The sequence below is a fragment of the Ambystoma mexicanum genome, chromosome 8 (genome assembly GCF_040938575.1).
Source record: "Ambystoma mexicanum isolate Mex_15411 chromosome 8, UKY_AmexF1_1, whole genome shotgun sequence".
Lineage (NCBI taxonomy): Eukaryota > Metazoa > Chordata > Amphibia > Caudata > Ambystomatidae > Ambystoma > Ambystoma mexicanum.
The window spans coordinates 839,009,118-839,031,011 of record NC_090929.1 but is presented as its reverse complement, the minus strand read 5'-3'; the positions used below and the strand labels follow the sequence as shown (position 1 = coordinate 839,031,011).

At 49.1% G+C, this 21,894-nt stretch overlaps 1 protein-coding gene across 2 annotated transcripts in view; it reads right to left on the bottom strand.

Moving 5' to 3' along the window:
- The window catches only part of PSAP (prosaposin), a 314,987-nt gene that overhangs the window by 192,104 nt on the left and 100,989 nt on the right, over positions 1-21,894 (bottom strand). For both annotated transcript variants that reach the window (XM_069610721.1, XM_069610722.1), the window contains exon 6: positions 21,704-21,844. In XM_069610721.1, the coding sequence (XP_069466822.1) occupies positions 21,704-21,844 (141 nt within the window). The remainder of the gene's footprint in view (positions 1-21,703; positions 21,845-21,894) is intronic.

The following is a 21,894-nucleotide window of genomic DNA, read 5'->3' as shown; positions in this document are numbered from 1 at the left end:
AAGAACACAAGAGTAACATCAAAACACAAGTTTGGGGGGAGGGGGGAGCTCACTCTTTCCAGGTAAAAATCAAGTCCTCAAAATCCAGCAAAGTTGCTGGTGGTCCCTAAGGTGAAGGGAAGTAGCACATTTATGAAAATTCTCCCCAACAACTGCCATGCGTTGTGAGCGTACTTCAAAGTCATTTGGGATAGTTTTGATTTATCCCGAAGGAGGTCTTCTCTGGTTCTTATGGTTTTCTGATAGCAAGTGCGTCAGTATCCTCGCTGCTTGAATTTGCTACTGTGGGAGTTTCTTTCGAACTCTTGTGTTGTACAATTCCATTTGACTCAGTTCTCCATATGGTATATTTTGTATGACACGTTTTGGGTGATTACTGGAGACATGTAATATGCCAATTACTGCCATAGATTTCATGAAGTGTAGTACGAACTGTGTTGTACAAAATATATTGCTGGAGATACAGAAAGTCTTGCAGTTTTGCTGTATTGTAAGTTGAATATTGTATGCATTATTTAGGTGCTAGTAGTATTCCATTAGTTCAGTTCCTTGGTTTAGAAAAAGTGAAACCACCACCAAGGAGGTAATTTAGAAAAAAGATGCCTATTGGATATGCCTTATGGACACATGCCATACCAGACTAAACATGGAACAGAAAATGCACCACTTTCTTTAATTTACCAACAAGCATTGCAGTAATGATTTGTCTTATTTTATAAAGTGTCATTCTTATGACCAAGCATATTGATAACAGTATATAATCAAATATATACAATAACTTAAATCCATGTGCCATCTTGAATTTCATGTTCAAAGTACGAATAATCAGTCAAGGAAATTCAGCCTCACAAAAAAAAGTTTAATACATTTTGAAATGATAAAAAAAAGAATTTTGAAGCTACGAATTAAGGGACCTAAATACAATATTTGCCTACCCAAGGCAAGAGGACAGCTGCGTCAAATCAATGCATGATGTCATTGAGCAGACGCAGGTTTTCGCGTCATTGTGCAAAAGTTTGAGCTTGCATCAAAACGGATAGCAACCACACCATGAGGAATCAAACCGCATCCTTGCATCAAACAGGTAAATGGTGATTCCTTTCACTTTAATTTAGTGAAACACCCATGTCATGAATGTAATGCAGTCAGAAGGATATCCAACCCATAAGGGAAATAAGGTATAAAATATTCTGTATAGGAGGGAAATTACTACTCACAACTGTATACGTTGATGTCTACAAGTGCAATAAAAGTAACCAAAAGGAGACCAAAAGTTCAACTAATGAACCCAAACCGTAAAATATATTTAATGTGAAGGCTCCTACCAATATCATATGTTAAGCATAAAGGTTAAACAACGTAATCAATAAATTCTAAAGCTCAAAATACTAGATTTAACAGCAAGTATAAAAAAGCCCCGATTACCATATTTGAATTGTTTTTCTGCAAAACACAAAAAGGCTAAACATGTCTGCTTTCTTGCTGTAATAAGTGTGTTAATTATAGACATGCTTTATAGCCCCACCTGATGAACCACCAAATCTAAGACAGGGAAACAAGTTTTAATGAGCTTAAACAAACAAGAGGAATCCAAACTTAGAAATGTGTGCACTATTGAATCATTATAATTTGATACTCGGAGGGATACAAGCAACTCGAATGAGGTATCAAAATATATCCTAAATACAACTGAATGAATCAAATTCAGCAACCAAGTGAAAGAATTATAAGTCTATACTGTTGAATGAATACAATTTATTAAGCACATGATGCAATAATCATAAACTGTATACGAGAAATGTCACTGAATGTAGACAAATTGTTCCAAATCTCAGAACAGAAATGTTGCCAATAAAAAGATAAAAATACAACTGCTTCTGCTATCAAAATTTCTCTTTTCTCCTAGTCCAAAGTTCTGGTCAGCCTCAGGACAATTTGATTCCGACACTGCAGCCACTCTGCTTTGCTATTTTTCTGAATCCATCTAAGGGAAGCGCCATTAGCCACATTAAGGCTGAATTGAGTTTCCAGCGTTGGTATCCTTCATGGATTCACATGCTCATGAATATTCCCAGTCCTCGGGCTGGGAATCCTCGGTAAAATAAAAACCGTTTCACTTACAAACTCTTTCTCCTATAAAGAAATCGATCTCTGGTTCATACTACAGCAGCCAATGACTGCACTCTCCCAAGCCCCTACTCTGGCAGCATTCTTCAGATTTGGTAGCACCTAAAGTGGCAGTATGACCAAGAGCCACAGAGGGGCAGGAGGGAGGGTTTGCATGTGAATCTATGCCAGACCCAGGCTGGAGAACAACTGTTACAGGTAAGTAACTTGTAACTTCTCCAGCATGGGGACCGGCATGGATTCACATGTTCATGTATAAATCCATTGTTATTTTGCATTTATATAGCGCCTTATATACCATTGGTATGGTCTGAAGGCACTGGTAGGTTGAACGCCCTCAGTAGAGAGGGGCGTGTGAGCACTGGGGCAGTATTCGTGCGATAGATGGTGGTTGAGAGATCACAAGTATGTGTTCAGTCTGGCAGGATTTATCCAGACCAAGTGTGGCTGCGTTAGGCCTGAGGAGAACGCCTGGCTGGGGTGTGTAACCAGCAGTGTTTTACTTTCGAGTAATGTGGAGTATGCAGCGGATGTTGGTATGAGAACAGTTATACCGAATGGTGTAATAGTATGTGTATTTCAGTCGAGTGGTGGTGTGATATGATGGGTTGTATGCTCTTTCAAAGCGTTCTCTGCATTCTAAACCATACTATATACGTCACGCAAGTCTATGAGCTCCAGTCCGTTCCATGCAATCCTATCCACTCCATGCATCCCAATCTGCTCCACACTCCGGTTCACTCACGCGCTCCAGGCCACCCTGCACATGCACTATGCATTCATCTGTTTTGCGCACTCGCCCCCTCTACGCACCTTTTCATATGCACTCGTCTGCTCTATGTACTTGTCAGCCCTACACACTAGTCTGTTCAATGCAGCCTCCATTCTATAGGTTCTTCTGGTCAGCTCATCCATCCCGCTCCACTCATCCATCAATTCCCCACACTCATCCGTTCTACGCACTCAGATTTATTCTTTAACCACTTCATTGTTTTGATCTAATTTATTCGGAGAATTCTGATTGTCCTTTTAGTATGTTAGGGGTTTACTAGCTGTCAATTTCTCGCATCAGGTAGTTCGTTGGGTTGGTGTCGTTGGGTGGTGTCATTGAGATGCTGTTAGTCTGTTTGGGTTAGTTTGGTATGGGTTGGTTTTAGGGGAAGAGCCAGGTTTTCAGCAGTTTGCGGAAAGACATTAAATCCTCAGTTAGGCGGGTGTGAGGTGGGAATGAGTTCCATAGGGTGGGGGCCAAGGCTGAGAATGATGATCCGCCGCCTAATCTGACTGCGTTTGTCTTAGGTATGACTAGGAGGCCGGCTGAGCTTGATCTTCGGGTGCCTGATAGGGTTTTAGCTTGTCTTGACGATAGAGGTCCGGTTTTATGCAGCGCTCGATGGGAGATGCATATGGTTTTGAAAGTCACCCTTTGCGCTACAGGAAGCCAGTGCAGCGTCTTAAGGGCTGGGGAGCTGTGGTCTCTTGGACTGAGCCCAAGTAGCATTTTGGCTGCTGCGTTTTGTGCCCATTGGAGTTTATTCAGTTGATTGAGGTATAGGGGGTTTGCGTAGTCTAGTCTTGATTTAACGATTGATTGGACCGCAGAGTCTGTTGGGAAAGGAGAGATATGGAAAGATGTGCCTAAGGGGTTTTAAGGTGGTAGTGGCAGGACTTTGAGACGTTGACTTGGCGCGAGAAGAGTTAGGTCCGAGTCGAGAGTGCAACCAAGATTTTTCACTGAGTTTAAGGGGGGGGCGGTGAGATGCCCATGGCGGGTGGCCAGGGTAGTGGGTGCGGATGAAGATCAGAGTTGCCACAAACCATGATTTCCGTTGGAGGGGTTTAACAAGAGGTGGCTTTGGGTTATCCAGAGTTCTATGTCAAGGAGGCAGGCAGTCAGGTCGGGAGTTGGGTTTTTAGTTCAGGAGTTTTAGAATTTGTTGAGTGTCGTCGGCATAGTTGTAACAGGATATTGTGCGAACGGATTATTGGTGGGAGGGTGATCAAGTAGAGCTTGAACAGGAGGGCGGATAGGCATGCTCCTTATGGGACTCCCGTGTCGGCCGGTCGGGCTTAGTAGCTATAGGTGGAGAGAATAGTTATTTGGTACCTGTCTGAGGAATGAAGCTATCCATTTAAGAGCGGTTCCATGAATTCCTAGGGAGTCGAGGCGGTCTAGGAGGATTGTGTCAAAGGCGGCGGATAGGTGAAGGATTAGTGCGGCGCATCCTGCGGAGTCTGTCGTCATTTTAAGGTCATCCCAGATTGAGGTTAGGGTGGTTTCAGTTCTGTGCCAGGCTCTGAAACCTGATTGTGCGGGGTCTAGGAGATTGTTGGCTTCGACAAGGGCATTTAGTTGGGAGTAGGCAGCTCGGTCAATGAGTTTGGCAAGGAACCTGGTGTTTGAGATGGGGCGGAAGGTTTTGGAGTCGAGGGAAGGTTTTTTTTTTTTAATCAGGTTTGCCATGGACTGTTTTGAATGCATCAGGAAAGTATGTGCATACAAAACCATGCGAGGTGGCAAGGCTACACAGAAGAAATTCCCTCACCTCCAGACCAGGCTCACCTTCAAGCGAAAATGTTAAACACTGTTTGGCAGACCCTGGACTGCGCTCTGGAATCAGTCGATGCAGTAGAATTTCGTGAAGGTGCACAGACCTCCATTTAGTTGTCCAGCAGGGGCACACCAGACAGAAACGCAGTCGTTGCAGCAATCGCTCTGGTGTAATGGGCTCTTGGACGGCCAGGCAGTGGTTGGTTTGCCACCTGGTGACAGTGAGTGAAACCGCTAGAGAGACACCTGGAAATGTAAGCCTTGGACAAAGCTTTCCCATGGTTCATAGAACCAAAGTTCCTGAAACGTTGCGACTTCTTCTAGAAACTGCATGTCACAGAACTTCAGATCACACACCACATCCAGCTAGTGCAAAGTTCTTTCAAAGTCACTGGAGAAAAAAATAAAATGAAAAGGTTAGTTGAGATGGAATTCAGATGGGACCTTAGGCATGAAGGAGGGGTGCATCTGCAGCACCACCCTAGTATTATGGAAAGATAAGGGCGCTTGCAGGACTGGATCTCAACTACCCTCCTTGCAGAGGTGATAGCCACAAGAAAAGCAGTCTTCCACGAAAAAGAATGAGAGGAGCTTGATGCATAGGCTCAAAGGGGGGCCCACCTGAGCCTCAGCAGCACAAGGTTGAGTTCCCACGCTGGGGCAGGTTCCTTCACCGGCAGGAACGACTGAAACAGTCCTATGAGGAACTCCTTGACTAGACGGTGTGACCAAAGAGAAGACTGTCCCAGAGACCTGGTGTAGCGGGAGAAAGCTGCCAGATGTGCCAGACCCACCATCACCAATGACAAATAGGGAAGGATCCAAGGGGCTGTGGCCCTCAGAGGGTTGATCTTCTGCGACCAGCACCAAGTCGCAAAACTTACACGCGAGTCAATGCCATTCCTGCAGTCCGCCGGCAGCTTGATTCAGTGCACTTCGTGGTTTCAGCTCCTCACGTCACAGCAAATGGCACCACCGGATACCACATTAGAGTATCCGCACATCTGGGCTCCAGCACTGGAGGTGGCTTAGGCTTTGACAGTCCTACTTTGAGGGAGTCGTAGGATCTTCCTGAGGCTCAGGTCCAAACTTAAAACGATGCACTCAATTTGGTGTTCCTCTCCCTGGCACTTGGTTCCAGCAGCGGAAGTACAGCCAGCTCTGAGAAGATGTCCAAACAAGTTCACTTTGAAGTTGATGAATTCCCAACAACTCAAGGGGAGAAGGTGTCCTTGCAGGGCTCCACTAGTCGAGGCGAATTTGGAGCTTCAGAACAGCAGTAGGGCTTCACGGGGCAAACCAATGGTCCAAGAGTTGAAGCAGGCGTCTCTTCCAAGTTCTTCGGATTCCTTCGTACAGTGGTGGACTCTGCCCTCAAAGCCAAAAAGCCTTGCCTTTTCTGCAGGTTTCTCCCATTAATTCCAGCCTAGCTGGCAATCATACAGCAGGGTTGCTGTCCTTGCCGGACAGCCAGCCGGCCAATTACCTTTGGGCGCATTCCTGTAACCAAGGGGGTTAAGCAGAGGGCGTTTCAGGCACCTCCCTCACTTCCCCTGCCAGACATACTGGAGCCAGAGGTGGGCTTCACTTGTGAATCCCAAAGACAAAATGAACAAAGACCAAACCTGGCTTGGCACGCAGAGAAAATCTCAAGGACCTTTCCAGCAAGAAATGGTGAAAAAAAAAAAAAAAAAAAAGGGGCCATTTTGACAAAATGGGCACCCATGGGTGTTTCACTGCAACTGTGAACGCAGCGCATCATAAAAACTCCCAACGGTAGTAAAAAGTAAACCACTGCCACCAGCCATTATTTGCAGAAAGGGTAACACAAATGTTACATGAGAAACTAGACAAAGGGGATACTAAGTAATCCCTCCAGCACCCTATGGTTTGAGTGTGTGCTGGGTCTGGAAAGGTACAAAAAGTAAAGGCAATTTCACCTCACTGCTCTTGGAAACCGTTTATCCAAGAGAAGGCATTTGAACCTTGGGGACATCTGAAGTTGCAGTGTGTCACAATGTAAGAAGTTGCCTGTGGAGTTTGTCAGACTCCAAAACCAAAAGTAAAACAGGAAAAGGTCTCTGCAGGTTAAAAGTCAAAAGTCCTAGCGTCCTGCAAAAGTGCTGGGGGTCTCCAAGGTAGAGAGGAATTAGCACATTTCTGAGAATTCTCCCTAACACAGGATCTTTGTTAGAGGCTTGTCCTCGAGGGGTGTTTAAATTCACCAACAACGGGTCCCCACTTGTCAGCTGACGGAGCAAAATAGCACACTGGATCCATTGACAAAAATCGGAAAAAAAAAAAGGACGAAATGTAGAATAGCTCATGGAGCAACACGACTCCCAACACTTGAACGTACGATAAAAATCTGAAGATGGCTGCCAGAGGAGGAGCTTAGGGATATGACCCAGCACTCAGTGATTGGAGGAGAAATACAGTTTGCAAGTGAAACTAACTTTTTTCACAGAGAATTCTCAGCCCAACAGTGACCATTCATGAGCAGGTTAATTAATGCCAGACCCCATGCTGGATAAAGTTAGCTACTCTGACAATGTTATTCACTTCAGACAAGCCCAGTAGCGCCCATGTGGAGAGATGCAGATGGACCAATGGGCCTAGCATCCCATATGGAGTAGGCCCTACAAGTATAGGGCTCCTCCAATCCGTATGTACTATATATGGTTACATTAGTGACGTAGTTTGCTGCCAAATGTTCTGAGCTCCGTAGGGATGTGGTACATTATAAGCACAGAGTTCTTTGCTGATGAATTTATATTTTGTAGAACTAAATACTAGTTATCCTTGTGTCTTGGGCCTTTTTACCTAGCAGGCTGTATTTATTCTGGTGAGCGTACAGGGGCATGCTCCAGGTCCCCAAGTGAAGAGGGTTCTTGAATGGCCCTAGTCATCTGTTCGGCAAGAATAGATGTAGCAACCATGTGGGAGTCTACACAACCTTGTCTCTTGGTATAAGGTTACCCATGGTATAGGTCTGTACTACAGAAGTAGTAATGTGACTGAGCAGCCAGGCCCATCTCAAGAGGGGTAAATGGAGCACAGTACAAATGAAATCTGTAAATTTAAACACTCAGTTTTAGTTATAGAATGTCAGTTTTAAATCTGCATACTTAAAAAAAAAACAACTTAGAAATTACTTTTCCGAGTCAGTCAAGACAGTGCATAATCTTTGGATATGCTTCATGAACTTCAGCACTCTAGCCACATCCAGCGAATGCAAAGTCCTCTCAGCCGACGACGAAGGGAAGAAAACAGGTAACACCATGGGCTTGTTGAGATGGAAGTTGACGGCACCTTGGGCATGGAGGGGTGTGTCCTCAACACGACCCTTGTTTGGAATGTCGAGTACAGAGGCTTACAGGAGGGGCCTGGATCTCTCCCACTCGTCGTGCAGTGGTGATGGCCACAAAAAACGCAGTCTTCCACGATAGAAATTTCAGAGGCATCGAATGCAGAGGGTCAAACGGAGGACCCATGAGCCTAGTCAGCACCACATTGAGCTCCCACACCGGGGCCAGAGCCTTCACCGGCAGGAATGAGTGGAAAAGTCCTTTCATGAACTCCTTAACCGGACGATGCGACCACAGCAACGACTGTCCCAGAGTTCTGGTGTAGTGGGAGAGCCGCCAGATGAATTTGATAGAAGTGTGCGCCAGCAACAGCAATTGAGGGCCTGTAATCCATAGAGGGTTCATCTTCTGTGCACGGCATCAGACGGTAAACTTATTCCATTTATGTCCATAGCACTTGGAGTCGAAGCCGCCCTGGCAAGTACCTCCTTGCTGGCCGCCAGGATCTTGTACCCTCCAGCAGGAGCCAGGCCTACAGGTTCAGCGACCCTGGGTCATAGTGCAGAATTGCGCCTTCTTTCCTGGCGAGATGATCTGCGTCCGCCGGAAGCTTGACTGGAGAGGACACCAACATGTCCAGAAGGTCTGGATTCCTTATCTGCCTCGGTCATGCTGGTGCAACAAGATAATCCTGCACCAGGCCTGTACGATTTGACTGATGAGTCGCCACGGCAATGGAGGAAATGCATAGAGGAATAGGCTGTCCCAGGGAAAGGAGAATGCATCCCCATGCTCCCTGGCTGGGGAAACCTGGTGCCGAACCTCCAGCACTTGGTATTCGTATCGATCTGGGGATTGCCCCATCATCGAAACAGTAGGGCCACCTGATCCTGCCGAAGCTCCCACTCGTGGCAAGAGCACAGCTCCTCCCTGCTGAGTGAGTCGGTGACAATGTTCTTCACTCCTGCCAGGTGAAAGGGTACCAGGAACATATTTTGGATGACAGCCCGGTGCCCTAGATCCTGTGCTTCCTTGGAGAGCTGGTGCACCCCCCCCCCCCCGCTTCCGAATGTAGAACATTGTGGTGTTGTCCGTGAAGACCCGCACCACCTTGCCCTTGAGGGACGGAAGGAATGATGAGGGCCCAAAATACAGCCCAGAGCTCTAGGACATTGATGTGCAACGACTTCTCCAGGAGCCAAAGGCCTCTTGCGTAGAGTTTGTGTGTGCACCCCATCCCTCCCGGGAGGTGTCCATTATCACCACCTGATGTGCTGGGGTCTGAAAGTCTGTTCCTGCCGCTAGATGCGGACGCCCCACCACCAAATGTCTCATTGAGGGCGATCTTTGTGATGCTGGAAATGCATCGTAGGGACTGGGCCTCAGTATTCTTGTGCTTTACAGCTTTTTATCATGTGTTCTGTCGTGTTTTCCGTGGGACTCCTGATGATGCAGCTCTCCCTTTTGGTTTGGTGAACAGACCCATGGGATACCCTTATGGCATCCATGGGTAGGGGTGCAACCCTGTGCCCCTAGTGTGTTTTTGGGCATGTGTGTGACCACAGAGCAGGGTATGGGCTGGTGGCAGCTTCGTGCTGAATTGACAGGTACCCTTAGCGTCCTCCATTTTGGGATGCCAAGGCCCCGTCATTGGAATCATTAGATTCCTGATGCAGAAGATGGCCCCCGTGGCCTCTTGCCTTCCATTGCCCGTTACCTTGATCTTCCCGAAGTCCTGGGAAGCCGACTGTCCCTTCCCCCTGACTGGCTGTTGGGTGGACGTTCCATATAGGGTGGGATGGGGGGGCTTGGGGAGTGCTGACCAAACTGGTTGGAGCCTTCCCAACGACCGTATGTTGTGGGTGGGACGTGGGTGAATGGAGTGAAGAATACGCATTCTAGTATCGGGTGGTTGACAATGAATGAGACAGCCCTGCCCAAAACTGGAATGCAGTATGGAGTGTTGAATGGCTGGGTACTTGTCCCAATACACCTAATTTGTTGTGTCTGGTGAGAAGTGAATGGCCTGAATGCACTGCATGCCTGATGCCTGCATGAATGCCCTTAGTCGTGATTGGATGCTTGAGTATAACCCAGCGGAATGAATGGGAGATTAGTATATCTGGGGGCCTCTCACTGCTAGGAATTGCGTTCAGAAGCTGAAGTCCACTACGACGAGTAACTGAAGCTGGACCTTGAAGCCCTGCTGGACGAGAATTGCTGTTGCTCTCCTTTGCAATCTGAAAGCTACTGTGTCTCCAAGGACTGACCCAGAGGACCTGGTAAGGCGCCCTCTTCCCGAGCTATGAGGGACCATCGTGTACCAGCTGATCTTTGGCAAAGCTCCCTGGTAGACATTCGAAAAGCTGCTGACCCGAGATGGGGGACCGCTGCGGAATCACAAGAAGCGTCCGGACTGTTGTCCGCCACTGTCGACGACCGCCATCCGGAGCCGCAGTGTTCCTGTTTGCCTAAGAACTTCATTTGATCCAAGGACGCTCTCGTCTCCATCGTTGCTGCTGTATCCCGCTGGAGAAGGACTGACCGTAGACATTGAGGAGCATCTGCCGGTGGGTTTCCCGCCACCGAAAGACCAGAGATGCTGACTCCTAGACGCCCTTGCTGGGCCACAGTTCAAACTTTGCGGTCCAGCACTATGGACACTGAGGTGCCCTGCACGCCTCTTACTTGCAGGATGTTGACGCTTCCCAGTCAACGAACAACGCTAGGAATGAAGCTGCCACTTCACCGTTGTAGCTCACCCTGTTCTCTGACGACTCGTGACTCCGGCCTTAAAGGGAGGGCACTCAAGAAGGGCCGTCGATTCCACGGCAAGGAACACTACAACGCCAGGTACTTGGGGTTGCAGAACTATTGGGAAGTCTTGTGAACAGTATATGGACTGGGCTAACTTTATTCTACAGGTTGGGGGATCTCCACACAGCTGTGTTTAAGGGTAGTGGCCAGTATTTCTGCCAACTGTTCTCATCAACTGCTTCCCTCTTCTCTGTTGGTTTCCCTACGACTTGTGTGCAATTTAACCATACAGTTGAGAGCTCCAATAGTAATTGTGGTAACACATAAGTATATATTTGCCATTATAGATAACCGAGTACAAAGTGTAATTGTGATATTGTATATAACATTGAATATTACATAAAGACTGTTTTAACTGATAGTGAGCGGACATTCCTTTGTGGGTGCTTAGGGACTACACAGTACTTAAGAACCAGCCTGCATCACCTTCCTGAGAAGCTAGGCCTTGATTGCTCTACTATGTTATCAATAGAGAATCTTGGCTGGGGTCCTCCGTGCCTAGAGAGCGGAAGTACAGACACCCCCCTCCAGTCTTTACAATCTTGTCCTCGAAGTTTCTGAATCCAACAGGCGTTGAGGAACTCCTGCAGGCGGCCGCTTCCGCAGCCTGCACAGCCAAAGGAGGTAAATGCATGACGACATCATGCCGAGCAGGAACTTGGACCTCACCCTGGCAACTTCCGTTGTCAACAGCCGTACCTTGCCCAGGATAGCTTTTATCCTGTCCTCAAATGGTGAGGCCAGGCTCGCCACCATGTTGAACCCTGCCCGCCCCCCCCCCACTCCTCCCCCACCCTAGGAACAGAGCGTCCTACAATGGCACCAAGCAGGACTTTGCATAATTTGAGAACCCCAATTCCATGAGCAGGCGGATGGTCCTAGCTGTGTGTTCACCGGCGAGTTCCCTCGACTGAGCCAATCGTCCAGATAGGGGTTGTGGACCCCGGCCCACCCCTCCCCCCGCAGGCGCAGCTGCGCGCCACTGGTACTAGGCACTTTAAGACCCTTGGAGCAGACTTCAAAGGGAAGGGCCTTTAATTGATAGTGCTGTCCTTGGACCACAAAAGCTTTAGATTCCCCTTGTGCTTGGGGATGTGGAAATGAGCATCCTCCAAGTACAGCGCTGACAGGAAATCTCCTTCCTCCAGCTGTCCCAGCATGTGCCGAATGATGACCGCAAGTATACTAGGAGTCTCTTTGGGACGAGTTCCAGCGCGCCCCTTCAGCATCGCTCGTACCTCTAGAAGCAGTTGTGGAACGTAGTTCTTTCCTGGCCACAGGTGGAAAACTGGGACACTTCCTTTGGAACTCCAGGGTGTGTCCACGGACCAGGGCAGCCAACGGTTGGTGGAGATGGACTTCCACACGCAAATGAAGTCTGCCAGCTGGCCTCCCACCGGGGTGCCTGACATCACAGCCAGTTCAGTCCTGCTTTGCTGAGTCTGTACCAAGTTGGGCCCCTTGACAACGATTTCCTGCAGCCTCTGTAGGCTTCCTGGGACGAAGAACGGGCCGCTTTAGGTACAAGGAAAAGCTGCCACTGAATCCTTTGGAGGCACCCTGTGACTTGCCTCCGGAAGCCCAAAAGGACAGCCGTTGTTGCTGGAGTGTGCCCAAGGCATGGGCTGTCTCGGTATCTGCCTTAATGGCCTGCAGCGACTCATCCACTTTCTTGCAAGTTGTTGAAGGGCATACCCAATGCCTTCGCCTGAACATTGACGGAAGTTGGTGGCCTTGAGCCAACCAGGCAAGTGAAAGCAAATGCTGCTGGCCATCTGGCAGAACCTGTGTCGGCAATGTCCGTGGCCACCGTGAAGGCATGGTCTGATGCCACCTTGTCTTGTAGGATTTCAAGGGCCTCCGCCTCTTGTCTGGGAGAAGTCCAGGAGAGGGGAGATTTTAAACCACAGCTCCCAGTCATAGCGGGCCACGATGGTGAGAGCATTGGCCACCTTAATGGTGGTTGCCACCAACATGGCCCGACGTCCCACGGCATCTAGCCTATTTCTCCTCGCCAGTGGGAAAGTGGCAGTTGATGCTGCCGACCCTGCATATTTCTTCCTGGCTGCTGCCGAGACAGGGACAGCTGTCAAATGTCGTTCAACAGTGGGATTGAAAGCACAGTCTTCCTCTTGGCATCTCGTTGATAAAGGACTCCCTCCTTTTCCTCAGGGTTGAGCTGAACCAGCTCCGAGGAGCTAGAGCACATGGCGTGAAAAGCCGATCTCATCGGGGGAGAAGCCCTGGGTACCGGCCACGGGAGATCTATTACGTCGTCTGTACCCATTGTCGCCGTATCCAGCTCCGTCTCCAGTATCCACGGGACGGTACAGTGGAGGATGGATTAGTCTCCTAGTTGGAGAATCCTGACGGTCCAGGCACTGGATTGCCCGTCGAAGGCATGGGCAGCCTTGTCTGCATCTCTATGCACAGGATGTGCAGAGCTTGTAGGACGTCCAACCTGTCTGGTGGAGGCGGTTGCATCGGAAGTGGCATGGGGTCTGGTTCCTCACCACCCTGCCGTTCCTAGTCGCTCTCCCCATCCGCCTAGTCTGGGTCCTTCCCTGTAGGACATGGCCACAAGACCCTTCTCAGGCACTGTGAAAGCTCCTCGGAAGAGATGGAGTCCAGCTGGACCACTGCGAAACCTTCCTGCACCCCCCTTCTCGGCCAGGGGCGACGGTCTCAGGGAGATTGGCATCTTCATGGGAGTCTTCAAGGGGCAAAAATGACGGTTCCCGCCAGGCAGGGAAACTCGTCTTGGTGTATGTCTCCTGGGAACCTGCATCCGCGGCCTTCACCAAGGACACCACCACTCCCTCAATAGAAATTTCACCTGGTGACATTGGGTGCATCTGAGGCCTTCACCGTGGGGAGTCATGGGGGGTGGGGGGGGGGTCAGCGCCTTGCTCCCCCTTGGCTTTCTCCGTCAAGGGTCGGTTGGACCTTCTCTGGAAGCTTACCCGGGTGCTCAAGACTTCCTTTTCTTCCCTGGGCCAGAGCACTGGCTCATGGTCGACGGCATCGGCGATGCTGCGCCCAGCCTGGCTGCCACAGAGCCCGTACCAACAGCACTCTGGTGCCTGCAGACTCGCAGTGCTTTGCCTTCTGTTGGGCCACAGTCGCCAGAGCACCCTCAAAGGTCTTCTAAGACCGATCAGATTTGCTCTTGGGAGAAGTAGGTTGCCGGGGCTCACCTGCCGCCAGGTGCTTTGTCTCCAGCCACTCTGCAAGCCGCTTGCGACAGTCCTTCATGGTGCAGGCGGACATGTCCTTGCAGAACGCACAGACCTCCTCCACGTGCGATTTGTCTGAATGTAGGCAGTAAAGGCACCAGGATTGCCCATCCTCCAGGAAAATGTTCTGTAGTCCACATCCTGGGCAGATCCCAAACGGAGGCGTTGAGTCTCCCTCATCTTCAGCCATGTCCATGCAGGGTAGGCCTCAAGAATCTTCTGGAATCCTCCAAGAAGTGAAGTTTGGCGAAAAATTGCTCTTGAGCGGCGAAGATTCTTCCAAAAACAGGTCCGCTCGAGAGCTATAGCACGAAGGCTCCCAACATAACGTGCGGTAAAAATCTGAAGATGGCTGCCAGAGGAGGGGCTTAGGTAGAGGGCAGTCATTGGCTGGGGGCAGTATGAACCAGAGACCAGTGATTGGTTATTAGTAGAAAGACAGTCAGAAATGAAACAAACTGATTTTCTCTTTACCAAGGATTCCCAGCCTGATGGGGAATATTCATGAGCATGTGAATCCATGCCAGACCCCATGCTGGAGAACAGTAGTTCACCCAAGACAAGGTATTTAACCCTGAAAAGAAACCCAAAGGACCTCAGTGACAGGACTGACTGTGCATCACTATACAGCTGCCTATGGAGCTGCAAAGAAATAGTGAAAACAATCCCAATCAGGGGAAAATACGATTGTGAGGAAAAAAAAAAAAGGTGCCACAGGAGTTAAAATTTAAAAGGCTGAAGTCCAGCAAAAAAGCTGGGGGTCCAAGTTTGAAGGGAATGAGTGCAGAAGTTTCTCAACACCCCAGGAAACACCCCTCATTACTTCCTGTGGCCATTCAAACCATGTCATGTTTGTTCACTGTCTGGTAAACAATTCCAAATAACCCCACTAAAATAGACAATTGCTCTAATTTAAAAACAGGACTGCATGGTAATCTAGGCAATGTACATGTTAATAGGTATGGGTAAAAGTTTTGTTTAAAGCCTACAGATTCTAATAAAGCATCAACGGTCATGAAATTAGTGAAGATATGGCATATTTTTTTTTACATGCGCCATTAGCGGGCCGAGTCCTTTTCCATAACCAATATGAGCATTCCATTCTTCCCCTACAAGGCTGCCGTAAATTTAACTACATACCTTGGATTCCTACTTTAGCCCCCAGAGCCAGGTGAGTGCAGCAGCCTACATTTTGGCCTCCAATTCCGCCCATCTGGTGGTTTCCGTGGTCCCCTGCCCCCCTCGATAGCCCATCCGCCTCCCTCTCCCTCCCCGCATCCATTTCCTGATTCCCCGGCCCTCCCCGCCTCCTGCTCCCGCCCACCCCCTCCCATTGGTCACATCAAGAGGACTTCCACTCATAGCCAATCTCCCCAGGGCAGCCCCTGCCCGGCAGCCCCATCGGCTAAGGACCCCAAGGCAAAGGACGGCTCCAACTGGACGGCTCCAGATCGTATCTGCAGGTATCCGCAGGAGAAGCAAGAAGCCAACAACAAGTAAGCGTGGCAAGGGCAGGGCCAGAAGCAACTACTTCAGGCCATACTACCCTACCACCCCTCTAACTCAGCATCAATCCCTCTATAGTCAAACTCGGAATCCCAGCATTGCATTGCTCCCAATTACATTTTTGAAGTGTCCCAATTGCATTCAGGCACTGCGTCCAATAGCCTCTCCGAGGAAAGCTGCATTTAGAAATGTTCCCAATTGCATTCTGAAGTTGCGCGCAAACGCCTCCCTGAGAGAAGTTGAATCTAGAAGCGTCCCCAATTGCATTAGCAGTGTTCCCAATTTGAATTTAGGTGCTGCGCCCAATAGCCCTTGAGGAAAGTTACATTTAGAAGTGTCCCCAACTGCATTCTTGAAGTGTCCCCAACTGCATTCTTGAAGTGTCCCCAACTGCATTCTTGAAGTGTCCCCAACTGCATTCTTGAAGTGTTCCCAATTACATTTAGGTGCTGCGTCCAATAGCCTCTGAGGAAAGTTGCATCTAGAAATGTTCCCAATTGCATTAGTAGTGTCCCCAGTTGCTTTTACTAGTGTTACAAATTGCATTCAGGTGTTGCGCCCAATACCCTCTCCGATGAAAGCTGCATTTAGAAGTGTTCTCAACTGCATTTAGAAGTGTCCCCAATTGCTTTTACTAGTGTTACAAATTGCATTCAGGTGTTGCGCCCAATACCCTCTCCGATGAAAGCTGCATTTAGAAGTGTTCTCAACTGCATTTAGAAGTGTCCCCAATTGCTTTTACTAGTGTTACAAATTGCATTTAGGTGTTGCGCCCAATAGTCTGAGGAAAGTTGCATTTAGTAGTGTTCCCAATTGCATTAGTAGTGTCCCAATCGCTTACCACTGTACCCTGTATATTATTGAATCTAAAACTGTGACTAATAATCTGACTCCCCCTCTAAGCAAATAGAATCTAGAGGCTGACCGAATATCCTCCTGGGGTCAAACAATCTTAGAAGTGTACCCAATAAACTAAAACAATCTCCATCTACAACTGTAACTAGAAAAGCACCAAGTAAACCTAAGACCATCTTCGAGCAGTTGAACCTTGAAGCGTACCTAAAAGCGTGTCATCACCGATCTTAGAACTACAATCAGAAAACCCTCCTAAACCATCCTTTAAGCTTACACCAATCATGAGTGCACCCACTCCACCAGAATCAGTCAGAAACATCTCCCATGGACCACCCCCTTCCTCCGATCAGTCTTCCTTCCCATCCCGCCCCCCCGAAACCCCCGCACCCTCTCGCCCTGCCTTTCCCCTCTCCAAACACCAAGCCAGGAGAGAACAATGGCGAGCCACCCACCCTAAAACCACTCTTCCCCTGAACCCCACTCCCGACCCACCAGCACTCCCCATTCCCGCTCCCATCTCTACCATACCTAGCACACCCCACCCTGCAATCACCCACCTCCCGCCCTCCCCTCATACCCCTGCCATCACCAACCTCCCGCCCTCCCCTCATACACCTGCCACCCTCCCCCCCCCCGACCACACCGTTTCCCCTCCCTAACAACTGCACGGCTAGCCCTAGCAAGAACCGAAGCTGCCTCCTGCTCACCCTCCGACCCCCCTACTCTCTCCCACACACCAGTCGCAACAAAGAAACTAAAGAGGAAACGTTCTTGGTCCCCCTCAACCTCCCAGCACTCCTCGCCTCCCCTGGCTCGACCCATCACCTCTATCCCGCAACAATCCCCTCCTTCCCCCGTCGCTTCTCCCTACCTGAAACCCCTCTCCCTCGATTTCTCATCAACTCCAACTGAAACTCCTAACCGCCAACATCCCTCTTTCAAACCCCCCAATCAAAACCCGACCATCCTATCACACACTGCCTCCCAACCCCTCCCGAGCCCTGCCAATCTCACTGCTCGCCCACTATTCCCATCTATCACCACCCACCCTACCCCTTTCTGTCCACACCCCCCTCCACCGCCCCGTCCCGCTCCAGCACCGAGACCATCCTTAGCTGCCGATGTGAACTGCATCCTATTTAACGCCCGATCGGTAGCAAAAAACAGACATTCCATCTTTGACCTCCTCTCCTCTGCCACACCAGACCTAGTTTTCATCACCGAAACCTGGTTCTCTGATGACTTCGGCCCAATCGCTAATGAAGCTTTTCCTCCGGACTACTCCCTCATACCACTGAACCGCACGTCCAGGGGAGGAGGGATAGCATTCGTCTTCAAATCCCTCTTCCGCGCCTCAATCATCGACAACCAACCCTCCATTCCATCCTGCGAATCGCTCCTTGTTAAACTATCCCTCTCCCTTTCACTCTCGTACAGCTTCCTAATAATCTACAGGCCCCCTGGCTATGATAGACACTTCGCAAACAACCTTTGCGACTCCATCTCCACCCTCCAACTAAACCATCCCAACCTCACCCTTCTTGGAGACTTCAACATATGGCTCGACATCCCCACCAACCCCATGACATACTCCCTGATTGACGGTTTAGATGCAATTAATCTCCAACCCCACATAAACGGCCCGACTCATTATAAAGGACACACTCTTGATGCCATCTTCAGCTCCAACACCCTGATTCATCTAATGCCGCCCACACCTATCATCTGGTCCGACCACTTCATTCTCTCGTTCGCCATCCACTCACCTGAACCCCTTCCCATACTCTTATCTGAACCTCCGAACATTCGCAAAAGCTGGAAGAAACTAATAATCACCCCGGACCTAGCCGAGGCACTCCTCCAGTCCCCACAACCTACCTGCCATCTCAACAATCAACTAACCCCTGAGGCCTTTGATTCATGGCTCAACTCATCCCTGATACGCCTGACCCCCTCGTGCAAACCATCAACCCGACTTGGCCTTTTCCCCAGATGGTTCACTCCTGAGCTAAAAAACACTAAACGACATTACAAATACCTAGAACGCAAATGGCATAAAGAGAAAACCCAAGACAGCAGGACCACCTTGGCACAACACCTGTACCAGTACAAAGCCGAAATCCGGAAAGCAAAAAAAACCCACTACAACTCACGAATCCTAAACTGCAAAAACCCATGCAAAGAACTTCACAAAATTATCTCCGAATTCACCAAACCGGCATGCAACACAACCATCCCGACCGCGTCACAATCACTATGTGACTCACTCTCCCTCCATTTCTACTCAACGGCCATTGAAAGGACAAAATCTGACCACCAAACAGGCTCTCTTACAACCACCAGGCAATCAGCCCGTACCAGCCAGTCCCCCAACTACGACCACTACGCAACCAACTTTCGAATCCTTCAGTCCAATATCACCAGAACAATCTCAAACTCCTATCCGACCGCAAGCCATCTGGATCACCACTAGACCTTTGCCCAGCCACAACCCTTAAAGAAATCTTTGCCTCCACCTGCGCAGGAGAACACGCAAGATCTATCATAAACGCCTCCCTTTCCTCCGGTATCTTTCCAGATGCATTCAAATTAGTGTACGTCAAACCTCTGATTAAAAAACCCTCACTCGACCCTCTCGAACCAAAAAACTACCGCCCGATCTCTAACACCAGGTTCCTTGCAAAACTCATTGACCGAACAGCCTACTCCCAACTAAACGCCTTTGTTGAAGCCAACAATCTCCTAGAGCCCGCCCAATCAGGATTCAGATCTTGCCATGGAACTGAAACCACCCTAACCTCGATCTGGGATGACCTAAAAATGACTGCTGACTCTGCAGGATGCGCCGCACTAATCCTTCTCGACCTATCAGCCGCCTTTGACACGATCAATCACTCTATACTCCTTGACCGCCTCCACTCCCTAGGAATCCGTGGAACCGCCCTTAAATGGATAGCCTCATTCCTCAAAGACAGACACCAAATAACGACACTCTCCAACTTTACATCACAAGCCCGACCAGTTGACACAGGAGTCCCACAAGGAGCAGGTCTATCCGCCCTCCTTTTCAATCTCTACCTGATCACCCTCCCACCAATAATTCGTGCTCACAACATCCTGTGTTACAATTACGCAGATGACACTCAACTAATTCTAAAGTTCCTGAACGCGAAACCAAACTCCCAACCTGACCTGACCTCTTGCCTCCTCAACATCGAGCGCTGGATGACCCAAAGCCACCTCCTGTTAAACCCCTCCAAAACAGAAATCATGGTCTGCGGCAACTCAGATTTTCTTCTGCATCCACTACCCTGGCCACCCACCATGGGCATCTCACCGACCCCCTCTAACATAGTAAAAAATCTTGGGTGCACCCTGGACTCCGACCTAACACTCTCGCGCCAAGTCAACAATGTCTCCAAGTCCTGCCACTACCACCTCAAAAACCTTAGGCGCATCTTTCCATATCTCTCATTCCCTAACGGAGTCTCCGCGGTCCAATCAATCGTCATATCCCGACTGGACTATGGTAACCCCCTGTACCTCGGAATTCATGCCTACCAACTGAATAAACTACAAAGAGCACAAAACGCAGCAGCCAAAGTGCTTCTCGCGCTCGGTCCAAGGGACCACATATCCCCAGCCCTTAAAACACTGCACTGGCTTCCAGTAGCCCGCAGGGTAGCTTTCAAAACCCTATGCCTCACCCACCGAGCTCTACATAAAACTGGACCCTATTATCTTCAAAAAAAGCTAATACCCTATCACCCCACCCGCACCCTTAGATCAAGCTCAGCCGGCCTCCTAGTAATTCCTAAAACAAACTCAGTCAGGTTAGGCGGAGCATCATTCTCAGCCCTGGCCCCAACCCTATGGAACTCGCTCCCACCCCACATCCGCCGAACTCAGGACCTAACGGCCTTCCGCAAACTACTGAAAACCTGGCTCTTTCCCTAAAACCAACCAGCCCTAAACCACCATCATCCCAAAAAAAAAAAAGATAAAAAAACAAATAAAAACAAATATATTAAAATAAATAAAGTAACCGAACCAGATTGTAACCTACATTGACAAACAGAACTAAAACGAATAAACTAGATCTAAACAGGGAAATGATTAAATAGAAAAAAAAAATCACTGAATAATGGAAAGAAGAGAACGTGGAGAGCGGATGAACAAGGAGAGCGGATGAGCATAGAGGGCACGACCGGATGAGTAGAAAGAACGAATGAGTATGGATGAGTATAGATGAGTATGGGTGAATGTGAGGATAAATGCTGTTGGCAAATGAGCCTGGAGAATGTGCAGAGCGCAAGATCATGCAGAACGAAAGAGCGCTGAGAACAGAGGCACATTTAGAGCGGAGAAATGTGGGGAACAACCGAATGGGGGGGAGAGACTGAGTGTGGGGAGCGTATGAATGTATAGAACATATGAGTGTGGGGAGCGTATGAATGTATAGAACATGTGAGTGTGGGGAGCGGATGGGTCTGGAGAGCGGACGGCTGAGTGTGAGTCTGGAAAGCGGATGGGTCTGGAGAGCGGACGGCTGAGTCTGGAAAGCGGATGGGTCTGGAGAGCGGACGGCTGAGTGTGGGAAACGGCTGAGTGTGGGAAACGGCTGAGTGTGGGAAACGGCTGAGTGTGGGAAACGGCTGAGTGTGGGAAACGGCTGAGTGTGGGAAACGGCTGAGTGTGGGAAACGGCTGAGTGTGGGAAACGGCTGAGTGTGGGAAACGGCTGAGTGTGGGAAACGGCTGAGTGTGAGGAACGTACACAATATGCATTGATATGCGGGAACATTCGAATGAACATATATCATACCACACCTCACGCCTACTCTCCTCCTTACACCATCACTCAAATAGAACACAGGGATACTATGACACCATTCGGTATAACTGTTCTCATATCAACATCTCCCGCTCACTCCCCATCACTCTAAGTAACCACCGCTGGTTTAACACCCCCAGCCAGGCGTCTCTCCTCAGGCCTAACGCAGCCACTCTCGAGCTGGATTAATTCTGCCAGAGCGTACACATTCTCCTGACCTCTCAACCACCACACCTACCGCTAAGAAGCAGCTACCACAATAACCCCGCACCAGCTGCACACATACTCTGTGCGCACACGCACCTTTTGTCTCTCTTCACCCTCTCTACTGACTCGAACCTCGGTTCCCAAGGGCGTTCAACCAGCGCCTTCAGACCATACCAATGGTATATAAGGCGCTATATAAATGCAAAATACAATACAATATAGCACCTTGGGCACAATGTGTGAGAACATTCACGGTCACCTACCGTTTCAGCCATACTGCCTGCAAAAGCATCGCAATCTTTTTTAAGGGATTCAAGGTAGTTTGGAAGAAATGATGAATTTGTTTTAAGAGCATCGACAACATCTGTGATGAACTGGATACAATCCTTGCAGACATCACCTTCCTGAAGGGGGGAGAAAAAAAGAATGTTACCGGAATATGCACACACTACAA